The sequence below is a fragment of the Nymphalis io genome, chromosome 13, assembly GCF_905147045.1.
Source record: "Nymphalis io chromosome 13, ilAglIoxx1.1, whole genome shotgun sequence".
NCBI lineage: Eukaryota > Metazoa > Arthropoda > Insecta > Lepidoptera > Nymphalidae > Nymphalis > Nymphalis io.
This window is the reverse complement of record NC_065900.1, coordinates 8,214,323-8,236,305: the sequence shown is the minus strand read 5'-3', so window position 1 is coordinate 8,236,305 and position 21,983 is coordinate 8,214,323. Positions and strand designations below refer to the sequence as shown.

Sequence of the window (21,983 nt, the reverse complement as noted above, 5' to 3'; positions counted from 1 at the left end):
TATCAATATAGTACTTCAGCATCTTTATATGGTTCTGGATTACCTTTTTTCTCAGGTGTTGAAATCTAACACACTCAAATAAATTAATAATGAATGGTTGCTACATATATTTCTATATTAACCTCTTGACTCGGAATGTAATAATATTATAAATTATTAAAGAATGTTAAATAGAGTTGTCATTAGGATGTTAAATAGAGTTGTCATTATGCCATTATTGGACTTCGTATTTATTTGTTTACATTGTCGACAAGTCGATATTTTTTATCGAAAATCGGGACATTTTTTCAGCTGACGTTGGCAGCACTTACATGATAAATAAATTATCTTCAGAATTTTAATGCGATAAAAGGTTCCGTCATGCTATGGCATAAATAATCATCACTGAGAATCTATATTTAGGGACAAAACCGTCGTAATTACTCGTAAAAAAACACACGTCCGCAATTTTCTTCTTGCTATCGCTTTACCATGAAATAATACGTCAATGCACCATTGTATAACCTTCGATATGATATAAGGATTGTTTCTCTGTCTTTTCACTGGATTTGTAACATAAAAATAAGTAAAAATTTGAAACAATAAACACGCCACCGCACCGATTGGTGGCAACTGTCAAGTTTGTTACGCTACTTGAGTAGCCTTTTGACCAAAGATTTGATAATTCTATCTCTGTCTAAACCATTTGTAATGTAATTTTCGTTCTCTTTCTTATGTAAGTGAGAAGGAAATCGTCATTGCGTATATTAGTTTGTATACAGTATACCATAATATGTAATTGGAAATCATAAATTTTGCATCTATAATAATTAACGAATTAAATTTTATAAAATAGGTATTATAGTATATTTTGTGTTATTCAGATATTTGTTAACGTACTTAAAAAGATGGCTGAAGCTAATCAGTAAAATTGTAACGTAAGAATAATCTTTTGTTGAATAATTTTGATATTAATATGTAAATAATATAATAATGGAAGTTGTGGTTAAGATAAAGTTAATTCAGACTTCGACATGAGAAAATTTAATTAATTGATGCAGAACATAATTATAATAAAATAACCTGAACTTTACCTGAAATTTACTTGTTATTAATCATTCTCTTTTTAATTTTTATATTTAAGCATTAAGTAAGCATTGATGTATTCTCTAAATGTAAGGAAATTTTATTAATTGGTAACCCTGAAACTAGAACTACGCCACCCTGTCAAAACAAGCAAATTAAAACTTTCAATGTTGTTTATGAATGCTATTAACTGTTAAACGTTTGGCATTAATTTTTCATATCAATTATTGACTAAAAAATATTTTTAAATAATGAAATCGATCAACCAGCGAGTAGAATTTTAATAATAATTGAAGGCCATTTTTAAATACATAGATCACCCTCTAAACAAATAAAGTTATTTTAAAACTGAAAACATTGAATAGAAATGCATTATAAGCCTTTTTTAATTTTTATGAATAAAAGCATATTTAAAGGACCTTATATTACTGACATAATATAAAGTAAATTATCTTAACGATTATAAAGACAATAATAAAAATATTTGTCTATGGTTAAAAGTCAGCGCCTATTGGCTGTTATTTGCTTCCTTGTTTTGCTTCGCCAATATGGCGCCGCTGGTGTTATGAGATGACAACATCGCAGTTTGTGTCCTATTTGTCATTATTAATGTTTGAGTCAACATTAATTAACTACCTCAAAAGTTCAAAGAAAGTCAGTTATTGTAATGTAAGTTATAATAAAGGTGAACGTGATTTATCTGTCGATTATTATCAAACGAATACGTTCGAATGCGTCCGTGAGGAAAGTACATAGCTCCTGTAAAAATGGCGGGTGTGTTATCTTTATGGGTTGTGTTTTCATTGCTATTAGAGAAAGTCTAAAGAGTGATAATCTTGTGTTAATACTTTTCCAAGTTGAGATATATAGTGGAATGCGTGAATAAGGACGACATGTGCTACTTGCTTCTTTGACATTTCAAGAAGTGATTGATTTAGTAAGACAGCGCAGGTGTCATTGTATTTGATGAAATTATCAGTATGTCGCGCTGGGGCAGAGGAAGAAGCGGCAGCGTGGCTGTGCCGCTGGACAGCGCTCTGTTCAGAGAAAATAGTAATTGCCCTTCAGCAGCCCGATCGGCGGGGACGGTGGGCAAGTGGGGAATTACGAGCTTCACATCAATCAGAAGCGCACCGTACGGTAAATATCATTCACCAATACATTCTTGTTTAGCCTTGGATTACATCAGGTAATCATATTTTCGCATAATAACTTAAAATTTCAACGAAAATAGTGAAAGTTTACTTAATGTAATTTAGTTTTTGGACTTAATTAGATTACATTATTGTTTTATGCTTAATGTTTGATAGCGTGGACCTAACTTTAAAATGTTTATTACAGCATATCAAAATAATGTCCATAAGAAGACTGTTCAAGATCAGAACAGTCCTTTGACAGTGCCAGCTGTAGAAACAGAACAACCACCACCAAAGCCAAAAAAGTTTTTTAAATCTCGTAATGCAGAATTGTACCCACCAGTACCACAGATTACGTATGCTCCACCAGTACCTGCTGCACCTCTTTCACCTGAACATCCTTCTAATAAAGAAAAGAAAACAAATAAAAGAAGTAGGTACAATAGGGACTCATCGTCACCAGAATTACCCAGACGCAACTCTGAAAAAGGTAAAACGAAAAAGAATGTGGCCACTAAAGCATCAAAAAAGGAAGAACCAATGGCAGAAAATCAACAACCACCAAACAAACGATATTTGGTTCGTAATCGTGATAAAGTAATAAATTATGCAGAGGACGGAAGCAACAGTCCAATACCAGAATTCACAAGGTATGAATCATTACAACCTAAGGTGCCTTCACCAAAGGCTAGTCCTTTGGTTACAAGTCCATCTCCAGTTAAGATGGACGTAGTTAGTCCATCAACAAGTAAAGAAACAAGTGAAGAACGTAAACCCCCTCCTATAGTACTTAGAATATCCAAAGGTACATCTAGGATAGTAAGTACAGATTCTAATGAAGGTTTTACATCTCCTAGTTCAGACAGACATTCTTCTATGGATACCCATTCTGATATGGGTTCAGATCACAAGAGGAGCCCTACAATGGAAAGTATATGTTCACCTAAACACGAAGGTCTTAAAATAACTATAAAATGTTCAGGGATGAGTCAGGATACAAAAAAAGACAAGAAAAAAGAAAAGAAAGAACACAAATCTCATAAACGCCATCACAAAAACTCTGATGATGAACCTCTCAAAAAACCTTCTTCACCACAACCTGGTTCAGATACATATGATCTATATAAAACTCTTGCTTCTCCAGTACATGAAGCTGAAAGTGATTCTAATAAGAACAAACTAATAGACAGTACTATAGAATCACAGTTAGCAAAGTTAGACTCAACAAATATAGAGTCTAAATCTCCAGTTCCAGAAAAGCAGCCTAAGGAGCCTCAACCTGAACCAAAACCACCAGAAAACAGGGGGAGATCAAGAAGAAATAGGCCGAATATAAACTATAGTGAAAATGATGATGAATTAGAGGCTTTAGCTACTAAAATTTCAAGTAAACAAGTAATAAGAACAGTGAGTGACTTGAAAAAAGAAGCTAAAAAGAGTAGGCGAAAACAAGAAGCAATGGCAGACATGCCTGTAGCTAATATATCTTCACCAGATAATCTACAAGTGGTTGACACAGAATCTGAATCTCACATAGAACAGAATGACCTTATTGATATATTATCTGGAAGCGATAATAATAAGACTGATGGTGTGGTTAATAAAAAGGCAAAAAAACAAAAAAATAAGAATAGTAAAAATTCAAGTCCTAATGCAGCAATAGATGTCCAAGAAACATTGTCTAGCCAAGAAGAACATAATCATGAAAAAGATACAGAATCACTTGAAGATCCACCAACAGTAGACTCTGAACCTGTGGTGGAAGCAAATGAAACTCAAATTCAAACACATTCATCTGATTCTGCATATAACAGTTGTCCACATGAGTTTTCTGAGGAAGAATCACAAAAATGTCAACAAGATGAAGTTTTTAAATCTCCACATGGTATAGATTCTGAAGAGCATATTGAAGACAAACCAAGTGTTAAGTTAGTCATTACTAAAAAAAAAGGTTCCATATTTAAAAGTAAATCTTTAGTAAATGACAATCCTTCTCCATTACCAGCTAGGAAAAGGCGTCATCTCTACAAACATGAATGGGCAAATGATGTAAGTTTAATTACACCTTATATAAAGTTCTATATTGGTTCATATTTACTTAATTTACTTTTTTAAGAAATATTTGTATGAATGACATGAGATATATATAATCTCTTCATTTTTATAAAAGTAAATTGTCATAAAAACATTTCACATAATAAGATCAATCCAGAGCATAATAGATAAAACCATACTTTCAACTAGTTTCTCAAGTTATACATTTCTATTTAAAAAAAAAAACATTTGAATTTTAACATCTATTTTTGAATATTGTGTAACTTTTTAGAAAGGAAATGAAACACCAAGACCTGAACAAACTGAGACACAGGAAGTTCGAAATCCAGTGACAGAGGTGTCAGAAGAATTGACACGTGTCACAAGATACAGAGCAGCTGATCCAATCTTGGATGATCCAACATTGAATGAACCAGTTAAACCATACACAAGTGTCAAATGTGCTAAAGAAGCTAAAGAGGTAACATTTATTATTAGTTGGCTAATCTCTAGAGATTTGCTGCCGTGGCCGAAATTGGTCAGGAGGACATTAGTATTATGATTTCTAAACTGTTCAGACTGTAACAGAATGATTATGACTGAAAAATGTTTGTAGAAACATGTATTGTCCAAGCTATTCACACAGAAATTTTAAGATTGATGAAGAAACAGTGTTGTTCTACATTAAAAACAGAGTAACTATCTCAATTAGAGCCACTGTACACACATATAGACACTGAGTGTATGATGTCTAATGTCATAATCTAAAATTACCTACAGTTATATGTTATGTTATATGCTTTAATTTTTTAAAATATTATCCTCATAATACAGACTGTTTTTAAATTTCTTTAATGAATGATGAATATTTTTTTGGTTATGTTTGTGCCTGTAATATTCGAATAGCATTGTTTTTATAAAGCTTTTTTTGGGATAAATAAATATTAAAAATATTATTGACTTAATTTTGTGTACATTCTACAATTATATTTTAGATAATTATTTGTGTTCCAAGTAAATAAACACTGCAGTAATATTTTATTTCTTTATTTATCTATACTATACAATTTTAAGTAATAATCATTTGTCTTTTAGTATTACACTGTAGTGCGAAATGTTAAGAAGGCACATCAAATACAAGAAATTGGAGAATTCCTGGAATTCAACGAGGATGTTGATTATCTGTTAGATGCCTTGCAAGTGAGTATTTAATATTTATTTTAAGCTTTAATTTTGTTCATTTAACAAGTATCCACTGTCAACACAAGTACTACACTTGTGTTGACTGAAGTATTAAAAGTAAAACCAAATATTTTTTTTAAATATGTTCACCATCATAATCATGGTATAATTCTAAAGCTTAAATGTTTAAAAATAAGTATGATTAGTAACTCCCCTCACCCTAAATCTCGATTGGAGATATGGAGAACAAAAAGTAATTGAAAATGTGACGTGACCTCAGGACAACAACCCAATGTCGACGCGCTGCCTGTCGGCCATCACGCTGGCCAGCAAGTGTACGGCGCCCGCCTTCCGCATGCACCTGCGCGCGCACGGCACCGTGCAGAAGTTCTTCAGCGCGCTACACGACGCCACCAACGATCAGGTCATTCTTACTACCAAACACCTATATCTGTTTTGTCATTTTTACTATTTAATTAATATTTCAAGTAATACGTGCATTTGATAACTATAAAACTATACTATTATTACAAAAAAAGCTTTGTTATTGGTTCAGTTAATTTTTATTTCCAAAAAATTTATGAATAAATATGTAATAATGAATTCATATTCTAGAGCTTGGGATTGTGTACTGCAACAGTGATGTTCGTACTTTCACAAGATCGTCTAAACATGGATCTGGATCGAGAGTCACTTGAGCTAATGTTGAATCTACTTGAGTCTGATGTATCACACAAGTAAGTTATATAATATTGTTTAACATTTATAATTGATAAATAGTCAAGTATTGTTTAATATATCATGTTATACTAAGACGAAACTCGGATTTTCATGAATTTTAACATTCAAATAAATATATTATTGTACTGTTCATACTTTAAATTATATTGAATTTAGTGTTTTCCTAATTTTTTAACAGAAATGCTCTGGATGACTGCGGATTAACATCGGCTCAACTGGCAAAGACTCAGGAAAGAGTCCGTGAGCTTTGTGCTGAAATTAAAAGCCAGGGAAAGGCAAATCATCTGGATTTGGACAATATCACAGTAAGTTACAAGCTCAGTTTTAAAACGTTATCACAATTTATTTGTAAATATGAACGTAAAAAGTAGATGAATGGATTCTTCCATGTAGACTTACATCATCTTAAATTGTTGATTGTTACAATTCCATAAATAAATTCCATGTTTGTGAAAAGTGTACAAATCATTAAAGGAAATATTAAAGAGTTACTTTTTAAATACCTTTGATAAAATTAAATCTTTCAATCATAATGATCATTATATTATTTCTGCAGTGCAGAAGAATGTAGCTGCAGTGTAACTACACAGTGCTAGAAGAGACTACAGCAGAACGTTTTGGCGTGTTATGGTTACATTCTCTTTGACTATTCTCAGGTCGGTCACCTCGCCATGGAGACTTTGCTGTCGTTGACCTCGAAGCGAGCAGGAGAATGGTTCAAGGAAGAGCTGCGTAACCTGGGCGGAGTGGACCACATCGTGCGCACCATACAGGACTGCGCAGCGCGTCTGGAGTCGCCCGCCGCCGACTGGACCGGCGCCGAGGTCGACGTGTTGCGGAAAGCCGACCGGTGTATGCGCGTCTTGGAGAACGTGAGTTAGCTTGTTTCTTTCCTTTAAACTTCCCTTAAAATTGATGACGGGTTTTAAACCATATTTTTAAAATTAGTATGTTATATTTTAGGTATTTTAAATACTATTGGATCACCATAAAAGTTTCATTTCTTATTGCTGTTTTTCTTAGTGGTTGTCGGTCTGGACTGTTAAAATATTTATGGAAAAAGTCACGTCGGTCGATAGTTCCTTTATAACGTAAAAGAACAAACCAAAAATACAATTTCACATCTCTAATATAATAATAGAGATAGAAATTGTAAAGTAATCGATGTATCACATACAAGTATATAGTAACAAGGATCATGGATAGGTCTTTATATAAAGCGAATTACCGGTAAAAAAATATTGCGTTTTTCTGTTGATAAACTCATACCAGCAGCTTCGACTTAGCAATATGACAGTGATTACAATATGGTGACTCGTACATCGTGTGGGCCGCAGGTGACGCAGCAGAACGAGGCCAACCAGCAGCACCTGGTGTCGGGGTCGCTGGGCGCGGCGCGCACGCTGGCGGCGCTGCTGCGGCGCTGCGCGAGCGAGGCGCGCTCGGCGCTGCCGCTGCGCGCCGCGCTGCTCGACGCCGCGCTGCCCGCCGTCAAGGTGCTCGTCAACCTGTCGCACTCCTTCGGCGTCGCTTGTGAGTATATACTTTGTGATTGATCCACATTGCAGTTACTTTCCCTGTATTCTTGAGATAGCCCATGGGTTTTAAATAAATTGCGAGTTCAAATCCATGCAAACCTGCCTAATTTATGTTTATAAGTGGAAGAAAGTACCGTGAGAAAACCTGCATTATTCGAATTAATTCGTGCCACATGTCGACGACTCGTACTCGAGCGGGTGCAGTGGAATAATAAAAGTTTAAACCTTTTCTTTAAAAACAAAGAGGGCGCTTATCTAGCAGTGTAAGATCTATGAGCTTATTTTTTATAATATCTATAAGTACTCAAATTTATTTCAATCTGTTTATTATTTGTAGCATCGGCAATTGGAGCTCAAGTTGTTGGTGAACAACCATCGCTCATGGAAATATGCTTAATAATGTTAAATAATCAAGGCAACTTTATACCTGACAACAGAAATTTTGATTTTTGTGTTTGTGTGAGTATATTATTAATTGAATTTCTTTCACAGTTATGTGTTATTTTTATTTTATTCTAAAACATTGTATAATTTCGCTTTTAGGTCTTGATGCTTTTAATAAACCTGGTACAGAACAACGATGTAAATACTCAAAGACTGTTAAGTGTTCGAATAAGAGTTGACAATGAAAGTGATATCATATCTCGGAGTGTATCGGCGCTGGACCTTATCGTCGACTTATTCTACAAGCGAGAGGAACTGGCCAGGTGAGAATGCACATTAGCAATATCAATAAAAATCATGCATTCAACTGTCTCATTTAGATATAATATTACAGTAACGCAACAAAAATATTAAGTCAGGTGTCAGAGAATTTTGGTATATATTGTTTAGAAACATCTCCCTTTTAAGGTATTTTTATTTGTTATGGCCTTACTTATAAATATTGATTAGCAACTGATTTGTTAAACAATGTGTCCTCATCTTTGAATGTCAAATCGATAATGACAGAAAGACAAATCACTTATCATTAAATTTTTACAAAAATAAGTGAATTAAATAATTTTATAATCATCTACTAAACAACGTTTATAAGTATAGCCATAACCATAACCAATAGAGTTTGTATGTATTACATGTAAAAAAATCATTAAATTATAAATATTGAAATTAAATAATACTATTAGGAATTATCCTAGAATTTATAGGTAAATAATCTTGGGTTTTATAAATAGGAATACCATAATCTATACCTGAAAATAGACATAATTTTAATGTGCACATTTTAATGATCAACCTGACATTTCTTAAGTCAATTATTATTTATAACTTTTAGGAGAGCAGAAGAAAATACTGATGCCCTATTGGATGGCGAAAAAGACGAGGAAACAGAAAATGACAAAAAGAAGCAATCACAGGACGATATCGACGAAACGGTGGCTAAATGTAAGGGCGTTTTATATATTCATATAAATATCTAAGCTTTGGTATGTCCAAACCGTCACAAACGAAACGACAACGTTAATACAATATCGATGGCGCATTACTATGTTCTGCCGCCAGTGCTGGCGCGCGCGGGCACGCACATGGAGCACACCATGGTGGGCGCGTACCTGGCGCTGCTGCTGGGCAACATGGCCGTGGCGTCGCCCGCCAGCGCGGCCGCCGTGCGCGCGCGGGTGCCGCTCTACGCGCCGCTGCTGCCCACGCTGCAGAAGTATTTCACCTTCCTGTCGCTCACCGCCAGCGTGAGTACCGCGTCTCATTACTCCGCCCACCTGTCAATGCTATTCGTATAGCTCCCAATACACTGACGCGTATTATTGATATTTTTCAGGCCGAGGCCGCAATTGTAGCTCACGTCAAATCGACCCAGCGCATAATTGAGTTCATGGAGAACAGCGACAAGCAGGCCGGCCAGCCGGCCCAACCGGAGCCGGCTCCGGCCGCGCCGTATACGGCCGCCTATCCGAGCTACTACCAGACGTCGCCTTCCGACGTGCCGCAGGACATGTCGCTCAGCAATCTCAACTACTCCATGAACTACATGAATAGCTCGTCGAGTTCGGATCGCATGTCGTCGTCGATGGAGATAGATGGTTACCACTGAAATCAATATCACTTTTTAGTTCGGTCCCGTTAGCGACGTATCGTCGTCGGACGATATCCGGTTTGGTCGCCTCCCAATTTGTGCTGAGTGTAAAACATGAGTTTAGTTTTATATCGACGTCAATAACGTTATACAAATTATTGTGTTATATTGTATTCCTATTATTAAAATAACACCCCGAAATTATTAACCATTACATATTACTGTAAAAATTGTGTTTGTGGGATAAGATCATGACACTTCATTACCTGATGGAGCATAATATTAAATAGCTACAACATAATTTGTACCGTCTATATTGAAACTTAAATAAAATGTTAGGAGTGTGACTAGATCTGGTGAGTCTGATTTATTTACGTTACAATTTAAAACTTGTAAATAAACCATTAAAATTCTGATTGAGTCAACATAGTAATAGAAATAGTATGCCATTTGTAAAAATAAATCGTTTATATTTCAGTAGATGAATGCGTTATTGCACTCGGCTAGTACCTCATCCTTTCTGTAACGATATTTCTTCCTTCTTTAAAATAATCTTGTAAATATAGTTCGTCGACTAATTAATAAGGTGTAGTTAGCTGCGTTGATTGAATATGGGTTATGAAATCTTAATTAAATTGAGATATTCCGAGTTTAAGCCACTGACCTGGCAATATAAAAGTGCAAACATAGTCGAATAAGTGTATAATAGATATGTATTCTTTTATGTGAATATTGTGTCAGCACTTTTTTGTATTATAGGTTTTTGAGAGAGTTACAAATTATCGAGTATTGTTCTGATGAGGCACAATTCTTTATTGTAAATAAATTAGCTAGTGTTAATAGATCGGTCTCTGTTGACTAAAATAGGATAGGCGAGGTTGTTTGTATGCGAATATATGAGATTCTAAAGATCGTTGCTTGTCCGTTCGGAGAACCGAGACCTCTCCGAACGATATGTACAAACACTATGTTAGTTGCTCGCAAATGAGAGATGATTTATGCTTACATTAATAAATAGGACAATCTATGATGTTTGACTTTTAATCAATAGCTGATAGCGTTTATCGCATATCCTCGTTTCCTTAATTTTTAAAATTACTTCAGACAGTTCACAGACTAGAGTCTTCGATGGATTCAAATACAGACCTGTCGCCTGAATTACTGTTCTAATGTCCCCGGTCATCACGCACAATGACTACTAACGACCAATTACTATTTAACTAGTGTCGATGCCGAAAGGTACTCGGTGTAAAGCAACTGTCACGTAGAAGCTTGTGTCCGGTCGCTAGTGCGTAGTGACCCTTGCGTAACAATAAATCGAGGTGTAATTACGTCTGTACTAGGGAATTTATTAGTATTTTATATGACGCTAGAATTGATTAGTAGCTATTTAAATGATAAATATACCTTCAAAATTGAAACGATAGAAAATAGCCCTTTTTAAATTGGTCGACATTTATTAAATTTATGTATGTTTATTAATTGTTAATGACAGCTTTTTAGCTATAAAGTACAGAAATGTGTATTAAGGAATTCCACTTAATGTGTTTGTTGTTTTTCAAAAACGTTTTATATAACTGCACGAATAGCGTGAATTTTAACTTTTAAATGACGTTAAAAATATTTTTTATTAAATCTATTGACTTATTACAATGGACATTAAAAACATGAGTAATAAAGGGGAATTATTTAATAGTATATACTACAACCGATGATATACTTAAAAAAAGTACTGGCTTATCTTTAATTAAATACATAATATGAATTTTAATTTGCTATTGTCAAGAGTCAGGTATGCTTAATGAGGCACTTGGTTTTTTTTAATATTTATTCGACATGAGATAGAAGTCAAATTCAAAATGTTGTTTGTCTTAAATTTACACGTCTAAATGTACTTGAAACAATAGAGTTTATGTAAAAAGTAATATTAAAATCAGTTTATTATCGAAGCTAAGTTAAACACAGTGCCTCATACATTTATATTTTTTCATTTATCTTTGAAATCTGTAGTTAATTTGTGCAAGGTGACATTTTATTTGATTGGGTCTCAAGGTTTTAATATTCAATATATCAATATTATACAGGTATTATGAAATTGCGACAACAATTGGTCTTAGCATAAAATAATTCACTTCAGTAAATCAAACGACATTTTTTGACAGCTTTACTTAATTTTTAAGAATTTATTTAGCGGTAACTTGTAGTTTTATCATAGAGGGAATCTAATACCAACTTATTTTGGATTATTTTAGTTTAAACCTTAAATTTTATAGACTGCGTTTTTGTGTTTGTTGTACAGTTATAATGACTTATTGCCTAAATTATATTTACGTAATTTATTGACTTGTAGGTGTACGAACTAAGCTTAGCTCCATGCATTTCGTTATCGATTTTCACTTTTATCACACTTGTGTTTTAATACTTTTATTATATGTTATTTTAGATAATCGGGAGAGTTTGATATCTTGAGAAATTATTATTGTAAATTTAATGTAATAATTATGTTATTAAATATTACATGTAATTATATTAAAAGAAGGACAATTTAAATATTGTATCTCTTAACTGTCCTTTACCCCGTGACTGATTAATAATAAAAATATTTTATCTATAATAATATTTATATTTTGTGAAAATATTACATACTATATTACTGTGGCAATTACTAATGTATCTTTCACACCACTCTCTAGACAATCAATTCAATAAATATTTAAAAGGCGTAAGCTTAACTATTGTTTTTTTCACTACAGTTCATTTTGTAAATTAATTATATTTTAGATGCTGTTTGCGTCACTAGCACAGATGAAATATGAGCTCTAGATCTAGAACAAAATTTAATACTGCCACAATCTACATAAAATATTTTAAACAAGCACCTAAAAATAAAGAAAATAATGTAAAAAAGCTAAAAGAATAGACACAATCCTCATGATTTAAGTACATTATAAATAATGCATGCATGCATATGCTAAATGTATCTTAATCTTCACATCTTTTCAACGGCGTCTACACGAGCAATCGCAGGAGCGCGGACTTCAGTCCATTCACCACTCTCAGTGAACCGTTTGTTTGCCGTCAGAAGTTGTTCGAAGTTTGCTTTGGCAAGCTTGTGTTTGTTTTTCACTTTTTGGACAAGCTCATCATCATAAACCATTTCGGGGTTCTCTAGTTTCAAATGCGCTTTCATTTCTTGAACTGTAATTAAGAAACAGTTCCAAGGGGACCAGTCCTCATTGACATGCCATCGACACAGTCTGAGCTCCGTCATATCGCGACACTCGCTGATAGCTGAATGAGAATGCCAAAGTTTCTCAACAATAAAAAATATATCTTTCTCTTGTAGAACAAACGCTAAGGATCCCCAACACTTTCTTCGTCTCTCGTCGCGTTGCACAGTTCGCAAGATAAATTTATACGGAGTCATATCTATCCAACAACGTTCCGAAACATCTTTCCACGAACAAGACGTGCAGACCAAAAAGCCGTTCATTTTTGCATTTAAGGGAAAAGCCGTATTCAATTTCACTTGGTGACACATCTCACAAAAGTGTAATCGTTCGTTCTCCATTTTTTTGTAGTCTCTAATTTCTTTACATTTTGTTACTTCAGAATTAAGTTCAGAGGTTTTTATTAATTGGAATACGCAAGCTGCCACTCTTCGTCTTAAGAATTCAAGTTGATGATCATTACATCTTCGGACGAGCAGATCGCACTCCCTATCCAAAAGTGTTATAATTTCTTCAGCTAAAGGATGGCGGAAATCTTGCAATGCAAATTTCATGTTTACGAGTAATTCGATACGTTCTTTTCCTTCCAAATCTTGCTTTACAAAAGAGTTGTAGAGCTCTTTGAGTTTCCTTGCTTTTTGAATTTCAATAGTTTCCATTGTAATTAATTTTCCATCACGTCCATACCAAGCAACAGGCTTAGAGATTTCCTCCAAAAATAGTTTTTCCTTAATTTTTTTACTATCCTCTTTTACTTTAACTCGGTAACCTTCAATGCATCGCAAAAGTTCAACTTCTTTATCTAATAATAGTGTAAATTCAGCTATTTTAGGCCCTTTGGAATGAAGTTGAGATATTCTTGCTATTTCAACATGTTTCCAGCGATCGACCTTATAATGAAAAAAATATTTTATGACGTTTAATTAATGAATGAATTTATAGTGTCATTTGAGAGTGTGTAAGAATTGTTAGGATTACGCGTCGTTGTGTAAAAAACATTATTTACAAATGCTATCGCCCCTTGATGACACCTTTGAGTATACAAAACAAGCGTACACGGAAAGAGGCGAACAACAACTTTTTATCATTGTTTCCATTAATTTTTAATTGTAGAGGTATGTTAGTAACACGAAGAAAGAAAAGTGACACCATACGGTTGGCGTTGCATTGGTTATGGAATAAGAAATAACTGACATCTAATGTCCATAATGACCATAATCTATGATACCAATACTATCACATCTTTCTTTCTACAGCTTGTAAAAATGTCATAATAATCACTTAAATTACCATTGCATAAAGTTGGTCAAAATCTTCACGTGTCCTTGGAAATGTTTTAGTAACCAGATCTGTTTTCAATCTTCTTTCCATAGCTTCGCGTTCTAATCTTTGCTCGTCTTCCATTCTTGCTATTCTCTCCCTGTAGATAGTCATGTATAAGTTATTGTTAGTAATTATAAATTTACTTAAGAGTTAAATAAATGTACTACCAAAAATACCTATATATTAAATATTTTACGCTTGTAATTAGTATTAACTAACTTTAGCTTCTTAAACATAACTCGTAATTAAAATTACTTTAATTAAAAAAAAATCTTACATGCATGTCATCAGCCATTTTTTAACTTTTTGTCTGAACTGGTAGTGCCTAAAAGCTCTTTGTATTATAGACGCATAGTAATTATGGTTCAATCTGACAATCATAGCGTCGTAGGTCTCATAAGGTTTCGGCACAATAATTCGGTCAGCAACACTTGGTATATACGCATGTACGCTGTTCATTTGAGTCGCACGGCTGTAATTTGTGTCCTGAAGAAGTAAACACATTATTATTTAAGAGAGCCAAGCAGGATATCTTATGGTCTAACAAATTTACATATTAATAAACTGCTATTTACATTATCGCAGTTTAATTTCATATGATGATACCTAATATAGTCTGTTCTATTAATAAATGTGGAATTTAGTTATTATTAGGCTTAATAAAATGCTTACATATATTTTTTCTCGCATTTCAGCTGTTTGAGTATCTCGGCAATTTTTATTTTCTGGAGGTAACTTTTCAGGCTTTTGTGGTGTTTGTGTGTATGCGTGATGATAAACTGCACCTAAAATTAAATATTAAATGAAGACGTTTTTATATAGATTCAATCGTTTCGAATGTATTTAATAAGTACCTATTCTAAAACGTTTCTTGGACAATAGGTATATTAAAGGTATAAGTTATTTTCTTAAGTAAATGATTTTATATTAGTTTTAAATTTGTCTATCAACCTGTATTCACGTTTCTGTAGCCACCAAGAAAGGGCTTCCTAATTAGCTCCGAAAATATTTCAACGTTGATATGTTTTAATGTGCTACCGAACGGTACCATAACTGTCAAAACATCGTTTATAGGCATTTCTTTGTACAACTTTTCTAAGTTTAGTTTCTCATTATCTTTAGTAAGAAGTTCCACTTCTACTATTCCATATTTATCGTAATCTAAGTCTAATAGAGCCATACGATCCTTTAATGGGCGTTCTTCACGCAGTAATACTAAATTATCTGGATCGACTTGAAAGACTCCTGCTAAATTTTTCTTTACTTCGTGTACTCTCATAATTGAATGGTAGGAACGAGTAAATGAACCATTTTGATTTCTTATTTTGAATTTAATGGCAATAAATGGCATTGTCTTCTTTTTCGGCATCATCGTTTGTATTAGTTCGTGAACATACGATTCTTTCGGAATAGATGATAGCGAAAACTCTTCAGAATCCTTCGTGAACACATCTATCACGAGATTTCCTAGTGCATCAGTCTTTAGTTCAGAAATTAGGCACGTTTCTTTTAATACATTCCTATTTTTCGTCAAAAGGAGATTGTTATTCGATAGGGATAGTAATTTTGCTAATTTTCTTTTAACTAATTTAATTGGGGTATTAGATGGGAAGACTTTGTTGAACACTTCGTTGGGATGAAGAGGTGATTTAAAATTAATGAGAATGTGACTGATTGGGCACTTATATTGTTCAAGATCCCTGGCACAAGGTGCTGTTTGCAAACGAGATTGTACTTCATCTTCTACGGTACGAAAGGTCCGCTTATAGGGCGGAGCTGTAAGTAATTTTTCTCGACCTAGTTCACATTGACAGGCCTCAGCGCGCATCACACATTCTGAGTTTGGAGCAATACCTATTGTCCTTTGAGGATTCATCTTGCCCTATTCTGTAAATAAATAAGTAAAAAATGATGTTAAAGAAAATAAAAAAATTCTAACAATGTTTCATGTAAACTCCAAAAACTTCAAGAAAATTACAGTCAACTATTCAAATATTATTTTTGCTACGATACTGTTGCTAGGAAATCAAACATTATAACATTTATTATTCGATTGCCATAGATAAATAAAGTGTTTCAAAAAATATAAAATCTTATCAATAGACTAATTATATATTTACTGGGTGTCTTATCAACGTCTCTAGAATTTAAGCGCATTTTATATAAGTGGTATATAGGTTAGATCCGGTTGTATTTATTTAATATCTTTGTTTTTCAATAGTTTTGCATATCCAAAAAACTATATAAAACTAAAATATATTACGCTAACGGCCGCGAAGTCAATATACTCGAGTCTTTAATATAATTTATGGTATTTAAAATTATTGTTTTAAAATTCCTATTTTTCTTTCATACTTATACGAGGTTAGGACCGACCGTCTAGCCTGCTGTCATCAGCTAACAGACAGACATAAGCATAAACTATTATTACTCGTCGATAGATTTTTTTATATTAATTTTAACAATATTTTTTTTTATGCCATCACATATTGCAACATCCTGATGTATTATAACTATAACACGATAGCTATTTCAAAATATTGCATATTTGTCATTGATGGACAAAGATGTCTCCGCGTGTGCCCTGACTGGGAAGTCGAAACTGTCTATGTTCGAGCAATCCAAGGGTTGTAAGAATGGCTTTAATTTTGAAAACATACCTCGGTACCTTGGTAGTAACATACATTATACATATGGGATACCATTCCTGCGTACTGATTGCACGTAGGTGGTATGGATCTGCATCAATTTGTCTTGCACCATTTACACTTTCACAGGTAAAATAAAATGCATCATTGAAAAGCACTCCAAAAAAAGTACGCCATGCAAGAAGCAACCCGATATTAGTAAGTTGACAATGTTGTAATGCCGCACGTCGAAAGCACGATAGCCGATCCTGAACTCCTTTTGGTTGGTTATATTGCCTTCCCATCGCACTCTGCGAGTGGAGAATTGAGACTGTAACTGTTTTAGCGTACACGTTTGTGCACTATAATATCTTTTCCACAACTGTCTTTAACAAAATATAAGAAGCATTGGAAAAAACATTGAAATCCAATTCAATATATACATGTTTCTAAAAATAAAGTAACTACAGACTAAAGTATAATTTTCCATATTTTAATAAATTTTAATAAATAATAAAATTGACTTGTTTTATAGCAAACATTAAAGCAATCATCTTTAACAACCAAGTTACAAAGAAAAACGTTACAATACATTCAAAGAGATATTAACAAAATTATACGATTTCCCACAAATTACTTTAAGGATTGCTAGTCGTACGTAATTATCTGAGCCTTGATCATAAAGGAAAAGCACGGAACGCTTCGGGGCTTGCTATGAAATTATAATAGGCAGTGAAGAAGCAGAAAACATTATAAAGAGAGAATTAATAATAACCGTTTAGCTTTAAAAAAGTAAACTACTTTGAACATTTTAAAAGGATCTAGTAATTCTAAGAACAAACTCCTTAAGCAATCTGCACATACTTTAATCTCATTTGATTTATTTTTATACGCCATGTTTGCATTGTAAAACTTTAGCTAAGTTATTAATTTTAAGTGTACTTTTAGCAATGCAACTTTTCATGTCATGTCATGCACTCTTTTAAGAATTATGTAGATTTGAAACGTTGAAATTAAATTCAATTGAAAAAAAAAATTGCGTTAAACGCGCACTTTGAAACTACCTATGTTCATAAGAATTATTTAAAAAAGTCTTAAATACCTATACCTTATACCGTCGTTACGATCTTATTGATTCATAAAGTAGGAATCTAAGTAGGTAGTAGTTGATAGTTAATAAAAATTGAGAAAACAATAAAATTACAGCGCAATAAAAGAGCGAATGTGCGGAGCATAGCTGGCGTCATATTAAATTCCTCCGAAAACATAAAAATGATTTTCGACCGTAAAACTATATTTTACAGACGTAAAATGTGCTGACATATATTTTACGTGCAGTGAGAAACTACTAATCAATTTCTCTGTAGGATTTCCTTATGTTAAAGTCTACTAAAATTTGCTTGATTGCGAATGTAGATAGGTAATCGGTGGAAATAGTTCGATGTAGCATACTCACACTATCACAAGAGCTAGTACATGCGAACAGCGAGATCTACACCTTACTAATTGATTTACCTGCCTCGAGCGGTAGGTAGCTTAGTCTACTTATGTGTTTACCAACTTAGTGCTTAATGTTAACAGATAATTAATAACATGTATTTTGAATTTCGATAAAAACCAACACTTAAATCCATAAAAATGTTTTAATTTAATACATAAGGGAAATAAAAATAGTAAATAATAAAAGCCATTTCATTATAAAATAAACTCCTAAGCTTAATAAAACGAAAAAGAAATAGTCGGTTAATTTTGTGATGCACTTTTATGAGAATTTTAATTTTATATCTAAAATAGCCCCTAACTGGGGTAATGATAGCGATGTTCAAACCGACCCGTTCATATTATTGCATTTAAACGTAGAGGACGTGCGTTCTGTAAACACGTGTTTTAATCAAGCCTGTTGCTTCACTTCCGTTTGCTGCGGCCACTGCTCGCTTAGCAAAGAAAAACTTTGCATGTGTTTTATTACGACGGATACGGATTTGCCGCAAGGCTTAATTTTGAAGCCGACAGAACTTGTTCTGATTGTTTTGTCTCCTGTTGGTCAATGTTAAAAAGAAAACTTAAATATAATATTTGATTTTGCCTTATAGAATATCTTGCAATATTGATTGTACTTTTTAGTGCAAGTAAATGAATAGCATACATTTTTGCGCGTGACAGACAATGCCTGGGGCGAGAAATTGTGTGAGGGGCGCGGATTTATTCGATTAAAGCTCCTCTATACGGAAATTATCAAACGAAACACACCGGCAGTTCAGCCGACCGTGAGAGGCTCTACATTAATAGTTTTTGTTTCCCAACTCGCTTGTTTCGTCATAGAAAGATGAACCGAACTTTCGTTCGGAGTTTTTCTTTGTATAAGCGAATAAAGCATTTTCATCAACCGGTAGTTTTGAAGCATCCACTTCAGAAACTATCTGAAACTGTATGTTTAGAAGTATTTAACAATTTTTTTTCTGTTTTGTGATACTTAATATGATATTAAAAAAAACTAAAAAAGCGCTTTGTAATATTATATCTTTTAGAAGAGAGAGCTATAAATAATGCTAAAAATCTATAATTTTAATTACATTCGTGAAACAATTATATAAAACATTTTATACAAAATGTACGTAGTATAAACCAACCCAAAGCGAGGATATGTCTCATTCATTTTAGAGTAAACAAAACGAGTATCCGTTTTCATTTGGACTCTCTAATAGAAGTTCAAATCTATTTCTATTTACTGGGAAAGATAGACGATCTGTCATTCATATCATAAATTTCACTTACAAACTTCCATCGTTATTAATCATACCTATATTAATCTGTGCTGTAAGGAACAGTATTTAAACGACTACAAACATACTACATGTAATGTTTATAAAACATCTACATTTCGTAAAATAATATCACCCATTCTGCTAATATAATTGATAAATTTTGCTGTTGTATAATGTACAGTTTTCTTATTGTACTTTTGGTTATTATTAAATTAGTATATGTAAACAAAACTTTATGGCGGCCACTAACTATTCGATTAAAATATTTTCCTATTTCATTGGTCATTTCGTTGACAACTTGACAAGTGATAATGATTATAATGCACAGATGTATACGAATATGAGCCTATTAGGTGTACGTCCTTAATAGCTGTTACCAGTCGTTCGTATGGCCTAAATAAATAACATTGATTGTTATTTTTTATAAAAAGAAAAAAGTATCGACCTGATTATCAGATTTCACGACGTAATACAAATCAAGACCAAGATATTCGGGTCTGGTTCAGTAACAAACATCAAAACAGAGGAACAATAAAAAAACATCCAAAAGAGGTCTTACACTTTCCTATTCTCAATTGTGATTATATGAAAATGACAAAAGAATTTTATGAATATCACTATTATAATTCAGTATATATGAAATGTCTACTTTCTCATATATTTCGATAAATGTAATCGTAATGCGAAACTGAAGCGTCAATCGCCGTAATGAAGTTTGATTAGTCTCGTCATAGTTCAAATTAGTTGGTCAACGAACGAAAACCATTAGTTGTTTGATGAGTTGATTATTTTTTTTCTTTTTTAATGTACAAAAAATAGATAGAAGATATGAAATTATACAAATTATAATTAATAATAAATTCACCTTTTGCTATTGAAAAGGTCATTTTGAGTACGAAATTAAGATATTACTTACAAGAGTTCCTTCCTTGATTACTTATGTAGGTACTTATAATATAATAGGGCCAATTTATTTCGCTGTTGTCGCGCTGTTTCTATTAATTTCAATAAAGTTAAAAGCTTCAATCGAACCATCATTAGCAGGTATTTAGCCTTTTTCCGATTGCGGTTTTCAGTCAATTTGCCGAGTGCATTTCCATCTGCGCCCAGCACTCACCGATCCAAATGTGCTTTATTAATTATTTATGAAATTAATTCCAATCGCAAAAACAACACGACCGACGTATCGGAGTAGTGTGTACCCGCGATCTTTATTGAATTAGCGGATCAGATAATTTTTAATTTATTTTATTTCAACATCAAAAACAGCCGGCACGTACCCTTTTGAATTTACAATTTGAATATTTTATCTTCTTTAAATGTCCACTTAGAGGCAGAGAAGGCCCGCTATCATTTTATTCGTATCATACATCAATGAATCAATTTTTCATATTTTGTTTCAGGAAAATAATTACGTTAGTATAGCGCTAAAAGTGCGACTATTTAACTAGATCCTTTAGTGAGCCGTAATGGCCCAGTGGTAAAAACGCAAGAATTTTAACCGATGATCGTGGGTTCAAACCAGGGCAAGCACCACTGAATTTTCATGTGCTTAATTTGTGATTATAATTCATCTCGTGCTTGACGGTGAAGGAAAACATCGTGAGGAAACCTGCATGTGTCTAATTTCATTGAAATTATGCCACATGTGTATTCTACCAACCCGCATTGGAGCAGCGTGGTGGAATAAGCTCCAAACCTTCTCCTTAAAAGGGAGAGGAGGCCTTAGCCCAGCAGTGGGACATTCACAGGCTGTTACTGTACTGTACTGTACTGTACTTTAGTTGAAACCCCGAAACATGCTCCTTCACTGCTTTATAGACGCTCTAAAAACATATTGTTGATAAGTACTGTGTACGATTAATCAATATAATATACATTTTTAATATTTCATTTGGGATCTATGTATTCAATTAATTATATTAATTAATTGGTATGGAAATAATAAATTAATAACTTATAACTGCCAATTGTTCATATATGTAATTTATTTATATACGTAAATTAATAAGATTGTAAATAATATTATGTGAGACTTTTATAAGCACACTAGACGAAGAAAAATGTAGCCAGAAAAAAGAAGATGTAGGACACTGTCGAACAGAAAATTTCAAATATTATGTCGTATACATTAATATTTTAAGTAACTAAACATATACACGTTTATTTCCTTATACATACAGATAATTAAAACAAAATTTATTACAACTTGCTGCAGTGTCCCATACTCTCGTTATAATTAATTCCGTAAAAACAATCTTCAACCAGGAAGAAAACCGCACCTTCCCCCACCACTATAACGAAGCTCCG

The 21,983-nt window shown here is 33.2% G+C and overlaps 2 protein-coding genes across 2 annotated transcripts; one reads left to right on the top strand and one right to left on the bottom strand.

Annotated features, from left to right (window-relative positions):
- The first annotated feature begins 1,637 nt into the window (after window positions 1-1,637).
- On the top strand, window positions 1,638-10,758 carry LOC126772638 (protein wings apart-like). Its single transcript, XM_050493031.1, has 14 exons — window positions 1,638-2,205; window positions 2,407-4,250; window positions 4,528-4,716; window positions 5,331-5,435; window positions 5,698-5,841; window positions 6,033-6,154; window positions 6,337-6,463; window positions 6,815-7,030; window positions 7,496-7,691; window positions 8,034-8,155; window positions 8,240-8,403; window positions 8,973-9,082; window positions 9,200-9,384; window positions 9,474-10,758. Exons 1-14 carry the CDS (start codon window positions 2,046-2,048, stop codon window positions 9,744-9,746), a joined length of 3,957 nt encoding a protein of 1,318 aa, XP_050348988.1. The 5' UTR covers window positions 1,638-2,045; the 3' UTR covers window positions 9,747-10,758.
- A 1,672-nt stretch (window positions 10,759-12,430) lies between these two features.
- LOC126772639 (IQ and ubiquitin-like domain-containing protein) lies at window positions 12,431-20,604 on the bottom strand. The gene is made up of 6 exons (XM_050493032.1): window positions 20,590-20,604; window positions 15,233-16,168; window positions 14,954-15,066; window positions 14,559-14,767; window positions 14,249-14,378; window positions 12,431-13,848 (listed from the first exon to the last, which is right to left on the bottom strand). The coding sequence occupies exons 2-6, from the start codon at window positions 16,155-16,157 to the stop codon at window positions 12,718-12,720; spliced, it is 2,508 nt and encodes an 835-aa protein (XP_050348989.1). The 5' UTR covers window positions 16,158-16,168; window positions 20,590-20,604; the 3' UTR covers window positions 12,431-12,717.
- Window positions 20,605-21,983: the final 1,379 nt, after the last annotated feature.